The sequence below is a fragment of the Lissotriton vulgaris genome, chromosome 2_1 (genome assembly GCF_964263255.1).
Source record: "Lissotriton vulgaris chromosome 2_1, aLisVul1.2, whole genome shotgun sequence".
Lineage (NCBI taxonomy): Eukaryota > Metazoa > Chordata > Amphibia > Caudata > Salamandridae > Lissotriton > Lissotriton vulgaris.
In genome coordinates, this window is record NC_141687.1 from 672,909,393 (window position 1) to 672,931,846 (window position 22,454).

The 22,454-nt window shown below is 47.1% G+C and overlaps 1 protein-coding gene across 2 annotated transcripts in view; it reads right to left on the reverse strand.

The window, feature by feature from the left end:
• The window catches only part of CSTF3 (cleavage stimulation factor subunit 3), a 640,930-nt gene that overhangs the window by 205,349 nt on the left and 413,127 nt on the right, over positions 1-22,454 (reverse strand). For both annotated transcript variants that reach the window (XM_086955867.1, XM_086955866.1), the window contains 3 exons: positions 3,838-3,947; positions 2,563-2,679; positions 1,571-1,645 (listed from right to left, as the gene is read on the reverse strand). In XM_086955867.1, coding sequence (XP_086811993.1) covers positions 1,571-1,645; positions 2,563-2,679; positions 3,838-3,947 — 302 coding nt within the window. The remainder of the gene's footprint in view (positions 1-1,570; positions 1,646-2,562; positions 2,680-3,837; positions 3,948-22,454) is intronic.

Here is a 22,454-nt window from a genome sequence, read left to right on the forward strand (position 1 = left end):
AACAGGCCCAAACAGGCAACTGCGTCCCCTCACCCCTTAACAGGCTCAAACAGGCAACTGCCCTCCTCCTCTCCACCCTTGTCCTCTCCGCCCGGGCTGAGACGCCCTAAGCCTGGCCTCTTATAGCCCTAGTAATCAGGTGACCCCATCAGCCAATGGGAACCCTAGCCCTAACACTATCCAATCACAACACTAGCCCTACAAATCTAGAACCAATAGGAGACCAGGACCTTACAGCCACTCTTAGCCCTAGTCCAAGCAGCCAATCAGTTCCAAAGCCCTAATCTCTACGTACAATAGAGGCCCTAGCCCTACCAGTAGTCCCACCCCAATTCCAAGCAACCAATGGCACAGGAAGCCATTGTCCCTACTTCCAATAGAAAGCCTAACCCTACTCTTAGTCCCACAACCAGTCCAGCAACCAATCACACCAGAAGCCCTAATTGCTACTTCCAATTAAAAGTCTAACCCTAGCCCCAGTCCCACACTAGTCCCAACAACCAATAACAGAGGAAACCCTAGTCCCTACTTCCAATAGAAATCCTAGCCCTAGCCCTAGTCCCAACCCTACATTGATTGACTCACAGACCCAGAAACAAATCAGAACACTCAAATACCCAACCAATGAGGACACTAACCCTAATCCAATAGAAACATCAGATACAACCACCAATCAGTGTACACATGCACCAAACAATATCAGACCATATAAGGTCCCAGCGACCTCAGACAGGCTCAATCCACACTTTGGACTTCTGCAGGTAAAGGCCTCACTAACTTAAAATCTAACAATACTGTTTGAATAAAACTTTACTCCCTCTACTGGCCAACAAACGAAGTGCACAGTCCCTAGTAAACACAGTTTAAAGAGCTCACAGAAGCACACTCTGATGTAGAATATCCCTGTTGCTGGGGGGAGGGGGGAGAGGCAGTTGGGCTAGTTTCACTGGCGTGTGAATTGTGAACACAAAATGGTTGCTGGGGGTGCACTGTTTTAACATACAGGTCTTAGCACAGATCAAACGAGAAATTTGCCGGGAAAACTGAAAGTGATCAGCAATGAGAGGGAAAACGACAGAGTTTGTGCGCTTGTACTGTGGGGAGGATATTCTGCACAGGTCAAAAACCTGCATAGCAAATGTCAATATTTCAATGTGGAGCTGTAGCATTTGAAAAACATGAGGGACATGGCATTTGAAGGGACTGTTTGAGCTATACATGTCGTATGACATAGTTGGAGGACATGCCGAGCATGGTTTTAAAGAGCTTCTGTAGAGAGCGGTAGCCAAATCAGTTTTTTAAAATCCGCTTCTGTGTTTATTTGCAGTTACTTGTTGACAAAGTTACAAAGCTGTAACTTTGTTATTGTTTTTTGGAGAAATCTATGCACCAGTTGAAAGCATTTTCAAGTCAAAAGTGGATACTTGCAATTTATTAGGAAAAGCTTCACGGTGTTGAAGAAAACATAACATGGAAAACTGGGTTAAAAGGTTTAGGATTTGGTCACCCGGTTGACTTTAGATGCCAAATACACAATTCTGAGCTTAAAAAACTTCATGCATGATCTTACCAGGGTGGGATCAATATCTTCAACAGCAAAAAGTCTGTTATATATACTGTGCACTTTTTCGTACTTCATTCGGCTCTGTTAGGAAAAAAAACATCCTCGCATCAGTTGTTTAAACTGTATGAATATAGAAAAAGGTTTAAGAAAAGAAAAAAGAAAAAAAAAGGCAAAATATTAGTGTCTACGAGGAAACATACAATACTGGCAAAGACATGACTACAAGCATAATTATAATAACGTAAATAGCATAGACCAAAATATGTAAAGCTAGTCCAAAATGGGTGCCTCAAATGCTTTAAGTTTGGTATTTGTTTCTATTAGAGATAACTGAATTTTTGGTATCTAGTTCATTTCTAGGTAAAATGGTCTATAAATATCAGCTGACTAATTATTGAAGCATGGCAGTAATGGAAGGTCCAATGCTTGAGTATGTACATATATAGTAAGGCTAGTTGAAATTTTAAAATTCAAGAATTTTGGGTTACACAATTTTTTTTTTCCACTGGTGGTAAGACTGCTTTGTGCAGACAACATCTTGCAGAGAGAATGTTCCTGCGTGAATACGTCTCTTGCTGGTATCTTGCATGGGTGTTTTCCCATGATGTGTGCTACTGTGTGAAACAAAAAAGGTCATGCAAGATACCAGTGAGCCACATTTCATGCTACAAGTGAACCAGTGAAGGACACAACTAGGGAATCTGCACAAAACGTCATAAAAAAGTTAATCTTCTTTGCCTCCCTTGTGTAAAATTTCAAACCAAACCATCAAGGGGAAAGAGGGGGCTATAAAAAGGGTACTACCTCCATTGTACTTTATCCCCTTAACTATGGGGCGATAAAAAGAATATTTATGACATTTACTCTCATGTGGCCAAAAGACACTATGCGTGTGCAATGCAATGCAAAAATCTGCAAATAGATAAACTAATACAGCTCCCACAAAAAAGACAAACAATAAAACAATTGAGAGAGCTCAAAATATTTTCTTTGCTTACCTCTTCGTAATCTGCATATGAAAAATAAAGCAACATATTCTTTTTTAATAAAGTGCTGATCGCTCTCTCATAAATATTAGCTGCTTCATCGCTGAAAAGCTTAGCATTGTTCATGTCCTGTGATAAAAAACAACCATTGCAGATGGAGGAATAGTGTTAGTACAGATGTATGAACTTGCACTTCGTCAAATCAATTACCTATTGTGGTTTATGTAAAAAAAACTAATCTCCCCTTTTGCAAATCAGTGGAAGTGCTCAATGAGTTTCACATTCGTTCTAAACTTGGAGACCAGATGGTGAAATGGCAGCGGAGAGGAGCAGCAATCAACACAACTAAACATGACACTTGCTCACGTATATTGTGCAACTTCATAAGTTTAGCAATACTTTTACTAACAGCTTTCGGCACAGTGACAAATATTGTGGTTTTCCTTGTATTTTTATCAGCAGTACGGAGATTTTATGGTCCTCTGTAAAACCTAGGCAATTAGTGATTGTGCAAGAGAATTCTCAAAGGAGAGGTTTCTGGTTTCCTCATAATTAGGGCATCATTGAGGATGTGACATGCATTCTATAGTCTGTATGCTTTTTTCCAAACATGACCCACCTACTGGATTGTGAAGTGGCTGCAAGAAACAAGTGAAAAGTTCATGGCCTGTTCAGCGACTAGATGACAGTCAAACTAACCACTTGAATATGCTGAATTAGTCTCTTTCACTTTTGCCCACTTCACTAAATTGTAAATGTACATTTTATTAGGAAATTACTTTCGCTAATGTAGGTCTTAGTTTTCCCAACAATATCAAGGGAGGGTCTTACATGTTGCTGTGCAAAACGCAAGGAGGAGTGACTGCGCGGACACAGACAACACCCCATCTCCAGCTCTTGCCTTCCATCTGCTTATTTCCATTAAATGTTTCAAGCACTGAGGGTTGGGGGAGGATTGATAGGATGCAAGTACAAAACTCATTAAAGTCGCAGTAAAGGCTTGAAGGGAGCAAGTTAACGTTTGGTAAGCATTGTGCAAGTAGAATTAGGTACTCTTGTAAGAAAGACACTATTCCAAACAATTTAAAATTACCAGGCGCCACCAATGCCAATGTTTGTAGAAGCAGGAAAACAAATCTCATTTGCATTAGGGGGTTTTATACGACAGTTTTCAAGTATTACCTAAGACGTCAAAAACAGCAGATTCAACTTACTTTGGAATTTACTTGGCAAATCTTATAACCTTGTTCAAGGATCTGAAATAGGTCGAAATATAATCTTGCTTACCCCCTTTTCGGCCAGCAGTTTACTAGACTGTTCAAGATACTGTGCAGCTTCATACCAAATATCAGGATGATGACCGAGGACTAGGAGGCACTGTTCATAAGCAAACATAACTGAGAACGAAAAATACAAGTGTTAAACAATGTTGGCAGAAATAATACAAGATTAACACAAAGTCGACCCTCAAAGGTTCAAATACTGCGCAGTACTAAATTTAAAGAAAAATAACTGACTTTATTTTTTTTTAAAACAATAATCAAGTGCTCTCGTGAAGTAATCAAGGACGTTAACATTTGTCTAGTTTGAATGACCTTACTATGAGGAGATTGAACTGAACAATGAAGGTACTCATGTGACTGAATACTTCACATTTTATTAAGCGAAAGACAAGAGTGAAGTAAAAGTTCTGTATTATTAACCTCCTTCTAGGGAAGTTAAAACTGTAGAAACGGCGTGTTCAGAATTTAGTGTTGCCCGTGAAAAACAATTGCAGATATTATCATTGAAAGTATCATAGCGGAACGAACATGGGGGTAATCAGTGCAGAATGTCGAGTTGCAGCTAAATTCACGCTGAAACAACTGTGGGAATCGATTGTGTCTTGTGGGCCGAGGCATCTTATAAATAACTCTGGAGTCACAGAAAAACTACACTGTGTCGCTAAAACAAAGAGCATTTTCCTACAAAGAAAAATATTATCCATCGTACTTTACTTTTTTGAAATGCTCCCGAGTATGTAATAGTTTGTAACTCAACATCAGAAAAAAGATCTAGAAATACATTTTAATTAAAATTTAGATAACTTACGATATCTGTGATTGTAGAAGGAAATAGCCAAAGTTGCAAACTTATTATAAGGCAAAGTAGGACTGGATACCCAAGAATACACATTTTATAGTCATGTTTTTTCCTATATTCTTCAGTTTACTGTCCCTCTTCCATTTTATTTCCTTTTACCTGACACCACTGCCTTGTCTTTCAATCTGATCTTTCAAATAGTGAGCGGACAACAAAGGAATTGCCATTCTTTTTTCACTTGTCTCAATAACACTAATATTTTATCATTGCAAGGACATCCTTTACGATCGCTCGAAGCTCCCCTTCCGATTTCTTTGCATTTGGGTTAATTGTGCCCAACTCCTCTATGGGAAAATTACTGGTGTGGCATATCTCAAGAAACAGCTGGCTTGATAAGATATATGTCGTTTCCAATGCTAGTGGAATTATTCCATTTGAGATAATGTGGTGTGATAGTTATCGGTAAAAATCTCTTCCTGCTTTATGTAGAAATCGCAAGTCATCCAGTCATCTCCAGCACTTGTTGTCACTCTCTACAAGGTAGCAACTGCAAAAGAAATCTTAACATTGTAGGAAGCTGGCTCTTTATATAGTGGATCAAAACAAAGTACCCTATGTAAAGAATCTAGGCAACCCTTATTGGATTACACAGGAAAAAAGGATAACACTTAAAGTTCTTTTACGTTAGTGTGGGCGAGCAGTTCAGGCTTATCAGAGGGTAGTGCTAAGCATTTGTTGTACTCAAAGAGGCAATAAATGAGACATACACTCAAGAATAAATCTGAGACCAATTCAGAAAAATAAAAATGTTATATACATTTTAAAATCAAGAAGTTTGGTATCAAGTAAGTACTTTTGCATATATTAATTTTTACAGGTAAACAAATAGTTAAATTCAATACATCTTTACACAGCAAGCTTCCCTATGGGAGAAAAGGCATATGTTCCATACAGTTGCTTGCAATCAGTTTCTGTGGGTATCCTTCAGAACTTAGGGCTGTAGGGGTCAAGGTCCAAAATAACACTAGTAGTTACTCGTTACCTGCCCTGGGGCGTCCAGGTGCAGAAATGCTTCTCGGGTTGGTAGCTGTGCGCACTACGCTAGTGAAAAGTAGAGGGAGCCACCTAGAAATAGAGGCGGACTTGGGGACAAAGGGGCTCCATGCCATTAAAATGAAGCAGCTTTTGTGGCACAACTGACTGCTAAGAGCAATCCAGCCTCTATGTGCTCCACAAGCATGTGGCTTTGCATTCTGTAGGAAAGTGGATTATTATGTGTTGTGGACTAGAGATAAGACAAACAACTGCTAGATGTCACTTAAATCAAATAAAATAAACCTGTGCCCAATCCCTGGTTATGTGTAAGGTATGGTAGCAGTGCATACATGGAGCGAAATGGGTTTCACCCATTTAATCCATACAGTTTTTGGACCTTTACTGTAGGCTACTTTTCCTATTCGAGTCTCATGGTAATCCCATGGCAATTGGACTGCATTTGTTTACCATCCATGTCGTCTGTTTAAGATAAATCCGCTGTGCAAGAAACTGGCTCGATATATTATACAACAAAATGAGGTATAGTGCGTATAGAGTCTAAGTGTCCCCAGAGGTAGGCAGAGGTTAAAGTTAGATAGAACCTTACTCTCTAATAGAGGTAACATGGTAGAGCAGTAAGGCAGTATCAGATGACAGCATTAAGCATTTGATGTACACACTCAGTCAGCAAATGAATTCACACACTCAAGAACTGAACTCTAGGCCAATTGTGTTTGTATAAAAATATACTGTTAATTTTTAGAACCGAGCAAGTCTGGTACAAGTAAGCATTAAATACTTTTCAGTAATAATTTACTGGATATAGAACAGTTTGAAAATGCAATAGAAATTGTACTTTGTTTGATTTACGGGGGAGCAGTAGTATGCAACACTCAGCAAATACAGTACATTGAAATGAATAGGCTTTTTCAGTAAATTGCACGTAAGTTACTTTATACTTTACTTTTCTATCTCCTAGAAACAGGTAAGTAATTACGTTTTAGTTATTCGTATGATTTTTAAAGAATATTTTCAGTTTTCAAAACTCCAAACTCTTTAGATCAGTACAAAAATGAACAACCAATCAGATTCTCTCACCCCTTAGAATCCTTCTGAGAGAAGCTCAAAACCTCAGATTTTCATAGTCGTTGTGTAACCACTCCACTATAGATGCTAGAGGCTGAGCTTTCCCAAGGGAGGAGGGTGGGCCGCATGGGAATTTTTTAAAGTTTCCAATACTAGAGAACATACTTAAAAACTGTAGAAAAAATAAAGGCATGAGGTTCAAAAATGTGCAAGAGCTCGAAAAACAGTAACATGTAGGAGGGATGAAAGGGAAAGCTCACCACTACTGAAAGAGTTTCCTCAGGACTGCCTGGCCGACTGCTGTGTCACTCTGCGTTTCAGAATCCAGGCAGTAATGCCTTGTAAACGTACGAGTACTGCTCCAGGTCGCCGCCCTGCAGATCTCCCAGATAGGAACTCCGGCAAAGAGAGCTGTCGAAGAAGAAATCGCCCTCATGGAGTAAGCCCGGACTCAACTTTTCAGGGGCTTACCCGCTGCTCTGTGACAATACTGGATAGCGCTGGTAATCCAACGAGCAATCCCCTGCTTGAAAAGGTGAAAACGCTTACGAAGGTCACTAAAAGATACAAATAGTTGAGAAGACTTCCTGAAGTCCTTAGTACATTGGAGATAGAATTTTAAGCACCTCTGAATGTCCAGTGAGTGAAGTGCCTTTTCTGCCGTAGTATCCGGTTGAGGGGAAAACGTTTTGAGTATAACCAGCTCATTCAAATGAAAGTCTAAAGGCCCTTTTGGTACGAACATTGGGTTGGTATGCAGTATGACTGTGCCCTTTTTGAACTAGAGAAAGGCCTCCCCCATCTACGAAAACCTTCTGCAGTGTGGATTGGTCCAGTTCCGATTCGTGGCGGACTGATTTCAGTCTGCTCAGCGTTTCCGCTGCCTTGTTGAGAACGCCTGGAAGGTGCTCCGCCGTGAGTGATACCCCCCTGCTGGATTGCCCATTCCCAAATTGCCTCGACTTCTTGTGACAAAAGTGGAGATCTGGTGCCGCCTTCCTTGTTTATATAATGCATGGCCGTCGTATTGTCTGTACGTATTAGAACTGCAGACTTCTGTATTCGCGGAAGAAAAGCCTGCAAGGCCAGGCGAATCGCTCTGAGCTCCAGCATATTGATATGTAGAAGATGATGCAACGGCCGCTTACATGAAGGTCTTGCAAGACTGCTCCCCAGCCCTCCAGCGAGGCGTGTGTAGTTATTATCTGAGGAGCAGGGGCGATCCTGAAAGAAAGACCCTGAGAAATGTTTCCTGGACATGGTAACTGAGACCTTGTCGTCAAAGGATCCATCGACTTGGCAACATTTCAAGTCCAACTCCTCCTGGAGAGGACACATCCACAACCTGCAGTGAGGGATCAGAGCAATGCAGGAGGAAATGGACCCTAGGAGGGCCTTGTAGAGGCGAACTGAAAGAGACTGTCTTTTTAAAAGCAGACGGGCCATGGCCATCAGCTTTTCCTGACTCTCCAGGGTCGGAAAAGCTCTGTTTATGGACGTGTCCAGAATGGCTCCCAGAAATCTGGCTGTTCTGGATGGACAGAGAGTTGACTTTTGTGTTGAGAGTTCGATCGAGATTGCCGAACAAGCGATTGCACGCCAGGACTGATTCTTCTGCTGCATGCTTGGTAGGAGCCTTCAGCAACCAGTCGTCCCGGTAAGACCTAAAGCTGTTCTTTTTATAGAAAACCGGCTACCGGAGCCAACACCTTTGTAAAGATCCGCGGAGCAGATCGGGGTCCAAAAGGTAGGACATTAAACTGAAAGTGGCTCTTGACTACTGTAAAGCGAAGGAACTTCCTGTAGGCTGGATGGATGGGTACGTGAAAATACGCGACCTCTCGACCCAATGTGGCCATATAATCCCCTGAGTTGAGAAGACAAAGGATGTCCTGCAGAGAAACCATTCGAAATGATCTTTTGATGAGATAGGTGTTGAGCTCCCTCAGATCTAGAATAGGGCGTCACTTTTCGAAAGTCTTACGGACCAGGAAAAACCGGGAATAGAAACCCTCTCCCCTATCACTCCTTTGAGGAGCATTTGATGGACTTCCAACCGTAGAAGATTAAGATGTTTCGACGCAGTGGCGCAAGGGGGCATTGTAGGTGGTGCTTGGACAACTTCCAGAATATGGTGGTATTGAATGATCTTCGGCACCAAACGGTCCGATGTGATTTTCTGCCCATTGTGGGGCCACTGATGTTACAGGAGGAGAAAGGACAGTAGAAAGAGCCAGCAAGCCGCTATTGACGCTTAGAGGAGTCCCTCCCCATGCGTCCTTATCTTCCCCTGTTGGTCGATCTAGAGAAAGAGGAGGATTGATTTTGCCGCTGGTTGTAATTCAAACGGTAAGACTGCGAGGTTGATCCATATGAGGTATACCGTAGTTGTTGGTATTTGCCGCTGTACGTGGCATTACCTCTACCTCTGGCTCCACGGAGCGGGACCTAGGGGTACTGCGGCGTCCCTAAGGATTTTGCTGTTTCTGTGTCTTTTTAATGTCCTGAAGCGCATCATCAATATGCTTCCCAAAGAGCACTTCACCATCAAAGGGAGGATCCAAGATCTTGACCTGAAACCATGTGGCCCTCAGCCAGCCAGCCAGCCAGCCTTGACGACAGACAGCAGAGCCCGCAAGGGAGCGGAACTCAGTAGTTGCAATGTCCATTGCACAATCAATAACTTCAGCAGATGTTACCTTTCCCTCTTGGAGAATCTTCTACGCTTCTTGCTTCGTATCCTCTGGTAATTGGTCCAGATAGGGGAAAAGGTCGCACCACATCTGTCGATCGTAGCTTCCAAGTATCGCTAAGGTGTTAACAGCCCTTATCCAACGGCCTCGACATGGAGGAAAATCTCTTGCCCGCATTACGGGGCACCTGCCGTCTTTATCCGGAGGTGTCGTGAGGGAAGCAGACGGATTCCTGGACTTCCTTTGGGCAGCCTGAGAGATCACAGATTCTGGTTTAGGATGGCCAACCAAGCAGGCAGGGCTATCGTCTGGAGCCTTATACTTTTTCTCAAGGCGAGGCAGCACAGTAATTACCGTGGCTGGATTCCGCATCACCTTCAGCCCTCCATCTCAGACATGACCAACTATAGGAATAGACCTTAAAGATATTTTGTAAAGCTCCTTGAAGTCATAGAGGAAACATTCAGAATGGACCGTGGGCATGGGCAGTTCAAATTTCTTAGCCGCCCGCTCCATCAACTTATGGAAACCTGCTATGTCTGCGGGGGTGGAAATCAACAGGTGCAGGTGGAGAAGCCAGATCTGGAATGACAGTCCTCCCACATTGTTCCTCATTGGAGGTGTCATCCTAAACGAGAGGCACGACAGGTGGTGCATCCTGGGCCACAGGCATTGGCTGAGGCGGTGGTAATTGAGGAGTAGCAGGCCGAGCCGTCGGAACAGCAGTAACAGGAACCACAACTGGAACTGGAGGTTGTGTTGCGAACCTCCTTCTAAAGTCCAAGAGCATGGTCTGCAAGTATTCTAGTAGGGAGGAAGGCATAGAGACCATCTCCTGCTGGTAGTCCTCCTGATAATCTGAGGAAGGGTTATATTGTTGTTGTTCTTTCAAGTATTCATCCTCAGAATTTGTGTCCCGACATTTGACAGGCAATTGTGAAGGGTTATTCGCATATGCAAACGGCCCATCATCCTCTTCAGATCCCTCTTCTTCGAGGAGGAGTGCAAGAGGTAGAGAGAAGTTCCATCAGGTGTAATCTGGCGTTTTCTGACAGAAATAGTATGTACGGGGTTGGGATTGTGTCCAGAGCTAGGGCTGCCTGCCTCTAGTACCGGTGTGCTCGGATCAGTATTATCCAGAGAAGGATAGGCAGACTGCGGTAATAGACTTTTTAAAGACGGCTTTATTTTTATTGGTTTGGCATATGTTTTCCTTTGGCGGCTCGTGAGGCGCTCTCTCGCAAAGGCGGCAGGGTCATATGAGGAAGTCCGGATAGGCTCCAGGGTGTCGGGTCACTGGTCCGTGGTTCTTCCGAAGTCCGCTCCGTCCGCACCGAGTGGAGAAAAGATACGGAGCGTTAGGACCACATATTCACACTGCTCGCAGGGACCGGGGGTGAGGGAAACCAGTGCACTCGTGCTTCCACAATGGCAGAGTATCGTGAAGGGTTTTGTGCTCGTGAGGGGGGGGGGGAACAGGACGGCTGTGCCAGTAAAGTTACTCTAACGGGGGTGGGGTACGTTGTCCCATCCAACCCGCCATACGCCCCCGTACCTGTTTAAGCCACACTCCTCCCGTGGGCGTGTGGCGGGGCGGCTCGTTCCACCTCGGCTCTCCTGGCCTCTGGGTCTCGTCTCCTGGGCTCTTCGCGTTCTCGACTGCTGGGCTCTTCAGGGGATCTCCTGCTGGGCTCGTCCACTTCGTCTCTCCTCCGGGGCAACGGCTTGCTTTCTCCTCTCGTCCACTCGACTCCGGAAAAGCGTTGTCCGTCTCTTCCTGTTTCCCGGGATCTTTTGATGGCGTCACGTCAGCCGAGGGGGGCGTGTCCAGCATGGAGGACTCCCATCCCTTAAAGGTGTATGGCTCGTTTTCCTGGATCATCGGCCACCAATAGTCCGGGTCTCCAGCTTTCCACTCCTCTCGGTCTGGGCTGTCCGAGGGCTGCATGGGGGTAAGGGAGGCAGGTGAAACAGGGGCGGCGGCCCACCACCTCATAGACTGACCCCCTTCCACGGGGTCCACGGCGCCCACCCCGTCACACACCTCCCCCCCTGGACTCTCCCGATCGGGGAGAGGAAACACTCGGGATAAGAAGTCCGCGTTCCCATTGTCCTTCCCCTTTTTGTGCTGGACCTTGAAAGCATAGGGCTGGAGGGAGAGGAACCAGCGCAGGACCCTGGGGTTGTGGCTACTCTGCTGGTGCATCCACCGGAGAGGGGCATGATCGGTATGGAGGATGAATGGCCTGCCCTCAAGGTAATAATGCAGCTTCTCCACTGCCCATTTAATGGCTAGGCATTCCCGCTCTATGGTGGAATACCGTGTTTCCCGTGGGTATAGTTTCCTGCTAATATACACCACGGGATGTTCTTTCTCATCGGGCCCGATTTGGGACAGCACCGCCCCCACCCCCACGTTTGAGGCGTCGGTGGCCAGGACAAAGGGCTTCTCGAAGTTTGGGGATATCAACAACGGGGCTGTGGTCATGGCTCTTTTGAGTAGGGAAAAGGCCTTGAGGGCAGCAGGGGAAGGTGAGGCTAGGTCCCTGGGCCGAACGTCCTTCCGTAGCAGGTCTGTGAGCGGAAGGGCGGCTTCAGCGAAATTGGGTATGAAACGTCGGTAGTATCCGATGAGGCCTAAAAAGGCCCTCAGCTCCCTTTTCGATGTCGGATAGGAAACCTCTGAAATGGCCTTTACTTTCGCTGCCTGTGGGGCGATGTGGCCTTCTCCCAGCACGTAACCAAGATAATTCACCTTCGAGAAAGCCACTCTTGACTTTTTGGAGTTCACATGCAGGCCTGCTTTCTGTAATGCAGCCAGGATGGAGTGTAGATGTTCCAGGTGCTCCTCCCAACTCCTGCTGAAAATCACTATGTCGTCCAGGTATGCGGAACTATAGTGTAGGTGTGGTCATAGGACCTGGTTCATTAGACGTTGGAAGGTTGCTGGGGCCCCGTGCAGGCCAAATGGAAGGACGGTGAACTCGTATAGACCTTCATCTGTGACGAATGCGGTCTTCTTCCGGTCTTCCTCACGGAGGGGTACCTGCCAGTACCCATTCGTGAGGTCCAGGGTGGTGATATAGACGGCGTCTCCAATCTTTTCAATTAACTCGTCCACCCTCGGGATGGGGTAGGTGTCGAAGGATGATATCGAGTTCAGCGCCCTGAAGTCCATACAAAATCTCTTTGTCCCGTCCGGCTTAGGAATCATCACAATTGGCGAGGACCATTCGCTGGTTGAAGGCCTGATCACTCCCAAGTCCATCATCTCTCGGACCTCCTTTTTCACTGCCGCCCTTCGAGCCTCGGGGATCCGGTAGGGTTTCTGTTTCACTGTCTTCCCAGCTTCCGTAACGATGCGGTGTTCCACCAGGTTCGTTTTGCCAGGGCGGTCCGAGAAGATGTCCGAAAAGGGAAGCAGAGCCTGGTGCAGGGCTCTCTCCCTCTCTTTATCCAACTCCGGGTTTACTACCAGCTGTGGTATGGTGGTAGGACTGACGAGATGTACTCCCCGGGGAGGCGGTCCCAGCCACTCCTTCAGCATGTTGATGTGGTAACTCTGGGTTTTCCGTGAAGACAGTTGCAATTTGTACGTCGTATCCCCGATGGCCTCCACCACCTGGAAGGGACCCTGCCATTCCCCCTTGGTTTTTCCCCCTATGGAGGGCATCAGGACCAGGGCCCATTTCCCCACAGTGAGGCGCCTCAATCTCTTCCCCTTGTCATAGGTTTTCTTTTGTTCTTTCTGTTTCTGTTCTAGATTCGTGGAGGCTAGACCCCTTAACTTGCCCAGCCGGCTCTTTAACTGCATGGTGTACTCGAGTACTGATTTTTGTTCCTGTATTTCCTCTGCTTCCCAAAGGTCCTTCGTGATCTCCAATAAGGTACGGGGGTGTCTTCCGTATAAAAGTTCGAACGAAGAATACCCCAGACTGCTCTGCTTTTGGGATCTCAGTACATACAGGGCCAGGGGTAGAAGACGATCCCAATCGGGTCCTTCCGCGGTCATCATCTTTTTGAGGGCGTTCTTCAGGGACTGGTTATAACGTTCCACCAGCCCGTCGGTCTGGGGGTGGTAGACTGACGTTTTCAGGTGCTTTATGTTCAGTGTCTTACACACCTCCCTCATGAGCTTGGACGTAAACGGCGTACCTTGATCCGTCAGCACTTCCTTTGGGAAACCCACTCTTGCGAACAATTCCACGAACCGGTCAGAGATGGCTGCAGTAGTGGGGGCTTTTAGCGGAAACGCTTCCACGAATCTTGTGGCGTAGTCCACTATGACCAATGCGTACACATGGCCTTTGGCTGTTTTGGGGAGCGGTCCTATTATATCCATTCCGACTCGTTCGAACGGGGTTCCAATGATGGGCAATGGCTGTAGAGGAGCTGCACTTGGTCGGTTCGTGTTCCGCCGTTGGCACACCTCACACTGGGCACAGTAGTCTTGTACCTCCTTGTAAATGCCCGGCCAGAAGAAATACCGCAGGATATTCTCGGTGGTTTTTTCTTTGCCCGAATGCCCTGCGGTGAGGTGGGTGTGGGCATAAAAGAGCACCTGCTCCCGGAAAGACCGAGGTACTACTAACTGGGGCTGGCCGTTTTCCTGGGGATGCCGATACAGTAGACCGTTCTTGATGCTGAAATGTGGGAACCCAGGGGTAGGGGTGCTTTGGTGCACATGGGCGTTCTCCCAAGCGTTGAACAAGGTTCGGTCCTCCGCCTGGGCATAGCGAAAGCTGTGGTCAGTGGCCCAAGGCTCAGGAGCAAGGAAGAGTGAAAGGGGTTTTTTTCTCTTGATCGGGGGGTGCCTAAGGGAGTCCCTGAACATGGAAAGGAAATCGGGATTATCCACCCCTACGATCACATCCTCGGGGAGGGAATCCACTACCCCAACCCTTACCCTACAGGGTCCTTTCCCCTTCGGAGTGAGCGTGATGGAGGCCAGGGGGTAAGGCTTCACGTCCCCATGGACACACCTGATGTGGACAAGGGAGTCGGGGACATATTGGCTACGGGTTACTAGTCGTTCCTGCACTACCGATTGTCTACACCCTGAGTCCAACAGTGCCCTCACTCGCAAGCCATTCATCCACATACTCACGTAAAAGGAGGAGCCCATCTCTGAGGAATATAGCACCGCTCTGGGCAGGTACCCGACCTCCATAGGTTCCTCGGGTGGGGGTCGTTTCCGGGGGCACAACCTAGCAATGTGTCCCCACTCTCCGCACTCGTAACATTGCGGTCCTCGCAATAGGGGGGAAATCGCTCCAGGGGGTTTCAAGCGTCCCACATCCCCACTGGTTTTGGGTCTTTTATCCGTCTTCAGGGGTAATGGATGTTTGACCGTCTTCTCGTGTTCCCATGAAGGGGTCTTGGGTTGAGCCCGTGCATAGTTTGCTGCCATCTCAATGGCCTGCTCGATCCCCAGACCGGAATGTTGGCGCAGCCACCTTTGGGAGGCATAAGGAAGAGCGTCCATGAATTGTTCCAAGTACACCTTATGTAAGATCTCCTCCTTGGTGCATGCTTCTGGGGTGAGCCATTTGTCCGCGGCCATTTTGAGACGGAAGAGGGTCTTCGGGTTTTCGCCGGGGAGGCCTTTCTCCTTCCGAAACTTCACCCTGTATGCCTCTTGGTCAAGACCCAGATGGTCCAAGATTACACCCTTTATCACGGTATAGGGTGTGTTTCCTAACGGGTTCGCCGCTTGGTAGGCTGACTGGGCTTCCCCCGTGAGTAAAGGGGCCAGGAAGAAGGGCCATTTTTCTTCGGGCCATCCCAACGCCCTAGCGGCCCTTTCGAAGTTCATTAAGAACGCATCAGGGTCTTCCCCCTGGAGATATTTCTGAAGGGAAATACCGGAGGGGTGCGGACTATGGACTCTGGCTTCTCCTGATGGTGTAACTACGGGAGGCGGCACACTCTTCAGGCTCTCGAGCTGGGCAGTCATAGTGGCCTTAAACATCTCTCTATCAGCTTGAGCGGAGGACAACTGTCTTTCTACAGCCCACTCGAGCTTCTCCTGGCCCTTGATGAGGTGCTGGATCAGGGCGTCCATCTCGTTGGTACAGATGGGCTGGTCTTGTAATCCCACTTCTGACACCAGTTGTACGGGGTTGGGATTGTGTCCAGAGCTAGGGCTGCCTGCCTCTAGTACCGGTGTGCTCGGATCAGTATTATCCAGAGAAGGATAGGCAGACTGCGGTAATAGACTTTTTAAAGACGGCTTTATTTTTATTGGTTTGGCATATGTTTTCCTTTGGCGGCTCGTGAGGCGCTCTCTCGCAAAGGCGGCAGGGTCATATGAGGAAGTCCGGATAGGCTCCAGGGTGTCGGGTCACTGGTCCGTGGTTCTTCCGAAGTCCGCTCCGTCCGTACCGAGTGGAGAAAAGATACGGAGCGTTAGGACCACATATTCACACTGCTCGCAGGGACCGGGGGTGAGGGAAACCAGTGCACTCGTGCTTCCACAATGGCAGAGTATCGTGAAGGGTTTTGTGCTCGTGAGGGGGGGGGGGAACAGGACGGCTGTGCCAGTAAAGTTACTCTAACGGGGGTGGGGTACGTTGTCCCATCCAACCCGCCATACGCCCCCGTACCTGTTTAAGCCACACTCCTCCCGTGGGCGTGTGGCGGGGCGGCTCGTTCCACCTCGGCTCTCCTGGCCTCTGGGTCTCGTCTCCTGGGCTCTTCGCGTTCTCGACTGCTGGGCTCTTCAGGGGATCTCCTGCTGGGCTCGTCCACTTCGTCTCTCCTCCGGGGCAACGGCTTGCTTTCTCCTCTCGTCCACTCGACTCCGGAAAAGCGTTGTCCGTCTCTTCCTGTTTCCCGGGATCTTTTGACGGCGTCACGTCAGCCGAGGGGGGCGTGTCCAGCATGGAGGACTCCCATCCCTTAAAGGTGTATGGCTCGTTTTCCTGGATCATCGGCCACCAATAGTCCGGGTCTCCAGCTTTCCACTCCTCTCGGTCTGGGCTGTCCGAGGGCTGCATGGGGGTAAGGGAGGCAGGTGAAACAGGGGCGGCGGCCCACCACCTCATAGACTGACCCCCTTCCACGGGGTCCACGGCGCCCACCCCGTCACATAGTAATTTTTTCCACAGTCGACAACAATGTGAGAGTCGTTGATGAAGAAATGGACGTCGCCGAGACCATCATAGTTGTCGACGTGGTAGCCGTCATCACCCTCGTCGTCGGCATCCTCGTCAACTTCAATACCATCGAAGACGACACAGCCACCACCGGCGTCGAAGTCTTCGACGCAGAAACCTGAAGAGTCATTGTCGGAGACGAAGTCACTGTTGACAAACCCGTCGATGGAGCCAAAGTAGAAGGGGAGGATTTTGACTAAACCTTGGATGATTTCGTCAACGGAGTCGTTGACAGCGTCATCGAGTGAGCTTTCTTCATTGATTTCACCTCAGAAGAGAGTGAGGAGGGTTTTTTGAAAGCTTTTAGAGCCGCAGGTGGAGAAGATGGAGGAACAGAACGGGATTTCCTCTCAGACATCACTCCTTTTGACAGTCCTTCCCTTTCCTTTACACCTCGGAGAGGAGACTCGCCAGGACTACGCCCTTCAGACCCATGAGAGGTCTTTTTTAAGGCCTTACCAGCACGTTCTTCAGAAGGCAAAGGAGAGACTCTACTCCTTTTTACCAACCTTATGGAAGAGGTATCAGAGGGTGCTTCATCACGTTCACTGGAGACTGGTTTCTTCCTTGACTTAAGCTTCTGGAGCCAGGTCAAAAGACGTCCTTCACGGTCTCGCAAAGTTTTTGTTGAAAAAGTGTGGCATATTTTACAGTCTGCTGCCTTGTGGTCTGGGTAGAGACGGTAAATAAAATCCTTGTGCTCGTCTTCCACATACAACCTCTTCTTAGCACAAATTGCACAGGCTTTTAAGAGGGCTCATATTCTTCTTATCAGAAATCTTGACACGAAGTCCATGCAGGTCTGAAGAAAAAAACTGGTGAAAACACAGTAGAATTACGGATAACAGGAAAAAAACTGAGCAGAGCTCAGTGGAGACTCCCTTGTACAACGTGCGGTAGAAAATCTGAGGTTCTGAGCTTCTCTCAGGAGGGTTCTAAGGGGTGAGGCTAATCTGATTGGTTGTTCATTTTTGGTCTCTTTTACAAAAAGAGACGGATAAGTTGGAAAACAAGAACAGGCCTAGGCCTAGTTTCTGTTTTGGTAATGGTTTCTATTACTATTTTATGTATACCAGGTACTCCCATTCCGACAACGGGGAATGATACAAGCATGCAAATCTATGAAAGTTCCTATACTGGAGTAAGGGGGCCTGCTCCTGATAGGAGAAGCTTGTGGTTGCATTGCAAATGTTGCCAGGCCTTTGAAATTCCTCTGCCACAGAAGGCTCTTCCTGGCCTGGGGGAGGTGTGAACACCTCCTTTCAGGAAAGGCTTTGTTTCTGGGCTCAGGGAGCGTAGGCTCCCACCCTAGGGGTCCATAAACATGTCTTGTGGTGGCAGGCTGGTGTGTACCAGTCGGGGAACCCCCAGAGGCTGGTCGTTTTTCAGGGGGCATCTCTGAGATGCCCTTTGGTGCATTGTTCATTAAATCCCACACTGGCATCAGTGTGGGTTTAATGGGCTGAGAAGTTTGATACCAAACTTCTCAGTTTTCGGTGTAGCCATTATGGTGTTGTGGAGTTCGATATAACAAGCTCCCAGCACCATATATTCTTAATGGCAGCACTGCACTTACAATGCCTAGGAATGGACTTATATACTGTAGGGGTACTCAGCTCATGCACCTATACCCTCACCATTGGCATAGGGCACTCAGCTAGATGGGTGACTGATCTATGCCAGGGTAGTGGGTTGTAGACATGGCACACAGGGATGTGTGCCATGTCGACTCTTTACTTTGTTCTGCACCAAAACATGCAGCCTGCAAAGGCAGTGTGTGTGTGTGTTAAGGCACGGTCAAGGTGCCCTCGGTACCTGTGGAACCATTAACCAAGGGCTGACCTGTGGCCAGAGATGTCAATTGGGTTAGTTTTGGGGAAAGAACACAGGCCATGGGGATCTGATTGGCAGGGTCCCAGGGCACACCAAGAAAAAGTGCATCAGTAGTCTGGCAAAAAGTGTGGGAGGGGGGTGGGGGGGTGTCACTGCAACAGAAACCCACTTTCCTACACGCTGTGACACGGTAAGGGGCAGTGACCAGTTACATGTGAACCTGTGTGCAGGCTGCATATGTGAAACTAATGCTGTATGCTGTAGGAAATTGCCCCCTTTAATCTTGGTCACCTCCACGTTTTGGAAATTAGCTATGCAGTAGGTGTGTTGCACACCCCTAAAGTGGGCTACCTGATGTGCTCCACGAAGGAAGGGTTCCACCACATTGATTTTAGAGGAACAAGGAGCTCTTGGATAGGTTATGCCTACTCTTCACAGGAAGTGGTCATACAGCGGGTGTAGGGAGCCCAAGGGTACGTAGCCCATTGGCTATTACCCTTCACTCCCCTTAACGCCCCTAAATCTTGCATTTAGAGGAGCTCTTGGCACCAGAGAATCAAAATCGACTGACTCAAGAAGAAGGGCATCGAAGAGCCGCAAGAACCGAGAAGCAACAACTGACTTGGCTCCAACACTGCCAGCCTGTCTGCTGTCCCTGACAAATATGACGTGTCCTGCAGCTGTTCAGCCTCCAGGAGCCTGGGAGGACTGTCAGCACTTAGCAAAACAGCCAGCGTCTCCTGTAGAGTATCGGCGCCACTTTCCTGAATCCTGCAGGCACCGAAACAGTTTACCAATTTGCTGATCTCTGGCCTCACCGATGCAGCAGCCACCCAGTGAATAACAAGACACTAGACCCTCCAGGAGCCCTACAGCACCAATTCCTGGGTTGCCGGACCCCTTACAGCAGCTAGGACTAGTTGGTGGTCCAATCTGGACACCGACTCCACAGAGACCAACCAGCCGACAAGGGATGTCAGCACTGCAGAAGCCATCATCCAGAGTGGCCCAGCTGTCCTGTTGTTTCCCCATCTCAAGCTCGACAACTAAAGTACATGCCGCTGTCTGCCGCAACCAGACATCTCAAAGCATCTCTGCACGCAACTCCACAGCAGAGTCCAAGTGAACCGATGGTGCCCCTAGCACCCAGCAGAGAAACCTCCCGCCCTCCCCATCGCCAAAGACTTGCTCACCTTTGAGCTCTGCCGGATTATGTGCCAGTCCCTGCCTGCAGCCTCTTTCTACAGGCTCACCGAAACAGAGTGCCTCTGACTGCTGCAACTCGGTGGACCAAAGACCACTGCACACAAGCCCCACAGCCTGATCCCAGATCAACTGAAGATGCATCCTGGCTCCAAATACCCTAAAGGCAAGGGCACTCCTTTGTGTTCGAATCGACTGGCCCCCAGTCTCTGCCTGCAGCTTCTTTTTACATGTTCCATGTCCAACTGACTTCAAAGGGCCGCCAGACCCCAAGAAGCACCTATACTCGTAGACACCCCAGAGCCGACCGGTTAGTGCTGTCCTGGACATTGGCCCCAACTTACCTTAAGTCTTGTAGAACAGTCCTGTTATTCGTTGACAAGTGGTCCTATCAGTGTATGTTTTCCCCATCGGTCAACATTACTGGGAATACAGTATTGTCTACTCAAGTGCTAAAAACATACCTTAAATAGTACTTGCCTGATCATGAAGATCTTTCTGCCTAAAATATTTCAAGAATCTGTTACTTTTTATAATTGGTGTTGGATTTCTTTATTGAGTGTATGTCTTATTTATGTGTGTCCAACAAATGCTAAACATTCCCCTTTGATTATCCTAAGCCGCTTGACAACACTACCACAAAATAGAGCTCTTGGGATTTTTGAAGAAATCCCTGTAAACCAATAAGGATGGCCTGGACTCTCTACACAGTGTACTTCGTTTTAGTGTACTATATAGAGAGCCAGCTTCCTACATATGCAGCCCAGTAATTTCACACAGGTAGCCTGGTGCAGAAGGGACTCTGCAAGAATAGATGTTGACCTAGGGCAGGCCGCAAAATATTAGTATAACAGGAAATGCAAATGGAGAAAACCAGTAGACCTAGTTGAGACCTGGGTAATTGTGATAACTAGCAACAATGTATTGAATCATAGAATAAATAACGAACAAGAGATAAGAAGGGAGGAACACAAAGGTTTAGCTATCACAATCTCTATTAGAATGCACAAGAAGGTATCGGTTTCAGATGGCAATATTTCATTTCAATGTATGCAAGTGTAATGTAAAGTATAGGTGCCCACAAAAGTACTTGGGCAAGGTGAACGGTGAGACATGTGATAGGGTGAAGCAGCGAGACGGGCAGTTTTTGAAATTGGTACATAACATGAACAAAGTGGATACAATATATTCGAGATAGATTAGGAGCAAAGAACGCCGTAAATGCACTGAATTTTGCGGATGGCGTTTTGACCTGTGTTGTGTGTCAGGTCATCATCAGGACACGATTACACTATTCATTTAAGCGTGGTTGTGTGAGGAGACAAAGGTAAGGGACAGATGGGAAGAGGGACCAAACAACAGTGATGCCTACCACACACCCAGGAGTTCTAGCCTTAATGGCTCGGAAGGGGGTTATGAACTGGGGATTTGTGATTTTTTTATAACTCAACTTCTTCGCCGACAAAACCCACCAGTATAATTGCTCTGGGAGATGCTTTAAATCAATCCTTGAGCCAAAGCTTACACAGCCTGGTGGTTGCCGGTGATTTTAACATACATTCCTGTGGCGAGCCGTTAATGTCCGGCCTCTCTGAAATGGGATGCCCTCGTATGTATGGTTTCCATTTTGAACATACTACTCAAGGAGAGTTGTTAAATGCTTTAATTAAGGAATTAGAACTGGTGACCACAATGGCTATAAAGGACCCGCAAACTATTTTCCCTGAACCCTCGTTCAGGGGACACGGGACTGGGTATTATTGATTTTATTCCAATTTCTTCCTCCTTACAATCCCTAGTAAGGAATATGCTACTTACCAGTATGCATCTGTTCTTGGCATAGAGGGCTGCAGAGTGGTACATTATGAATAGATCGCCATCTGGTGTTGGGCTCGGATGATTGCACTTTGTTTTTCTCTTGGAGAGTCTTTTGTATCTTGGTGACTCCTCCCTTAGTTGGTAGTGCGCATGGGCATCGGCTCGATCCTTAGATTGTTTTGCCATAGTAGGGTTATATGGAGTAGTATAGTAGAATACAGATAAGAATGCCCATGTAAGTGTATCTAAATAAGATAATGTTGGAACAGACACAGGTCTCCGGGGAGGCTGGGAGGGCATGTACCACTCTGCAGCCCTCTATGCCAAGAACAGATGCATACTGGTAAGTAGCATATTCCGTTCGAGGCATATGGGCTGCAGATGGTACATTATGAATAGACTATACAGCAGTTCTCTCCCTAGCGGTGGTCGCCCGTGTCTGTTGCAACTGTCTGAAATAAAGTTTTTAATACTGCTTGTCCCACTCTAGCTTGTTGTGTTGTGTGCACATCTACACAATAGTGTTTTGTGAAGGTGTGCGGTGTAACCCAGGTAGCTGCTTTGCATATGTCATCTAGTGGAATGTTTCCCAAAAATGCCATAGATGCTCCTAGTTTACGTGTAGAGTGAGCTCTAGGAGGAACAGTTAATGTTCTCTTTGCTTTTAAGTAGCATATTTGAATGCATTTTACAATCCATCTGGCAATGCCCGCTTTAGAGATGGGATTGCCTTTATGTGTAGGAGAAAACGCAACAAATAGCTGTTTTGTCTTTCTGAAAGTTTGTGTTCTTTCTATATAGTACAATATGGCCCTTCTAACATCCAATGTATGTAGGGCTCTTTCTGCTACTGTTTGTGGTTTTGGAAAGAAAACCGGTAATTCCACTGACTGATTGATGTGGAATGCTGAAATTACCTTTGGTAAGAATTTTGGGTTTGTTCTAAGAACCACTTTATTTTGGTGTAACTGCATAAATGGTTCTTGAATCGTAAAAG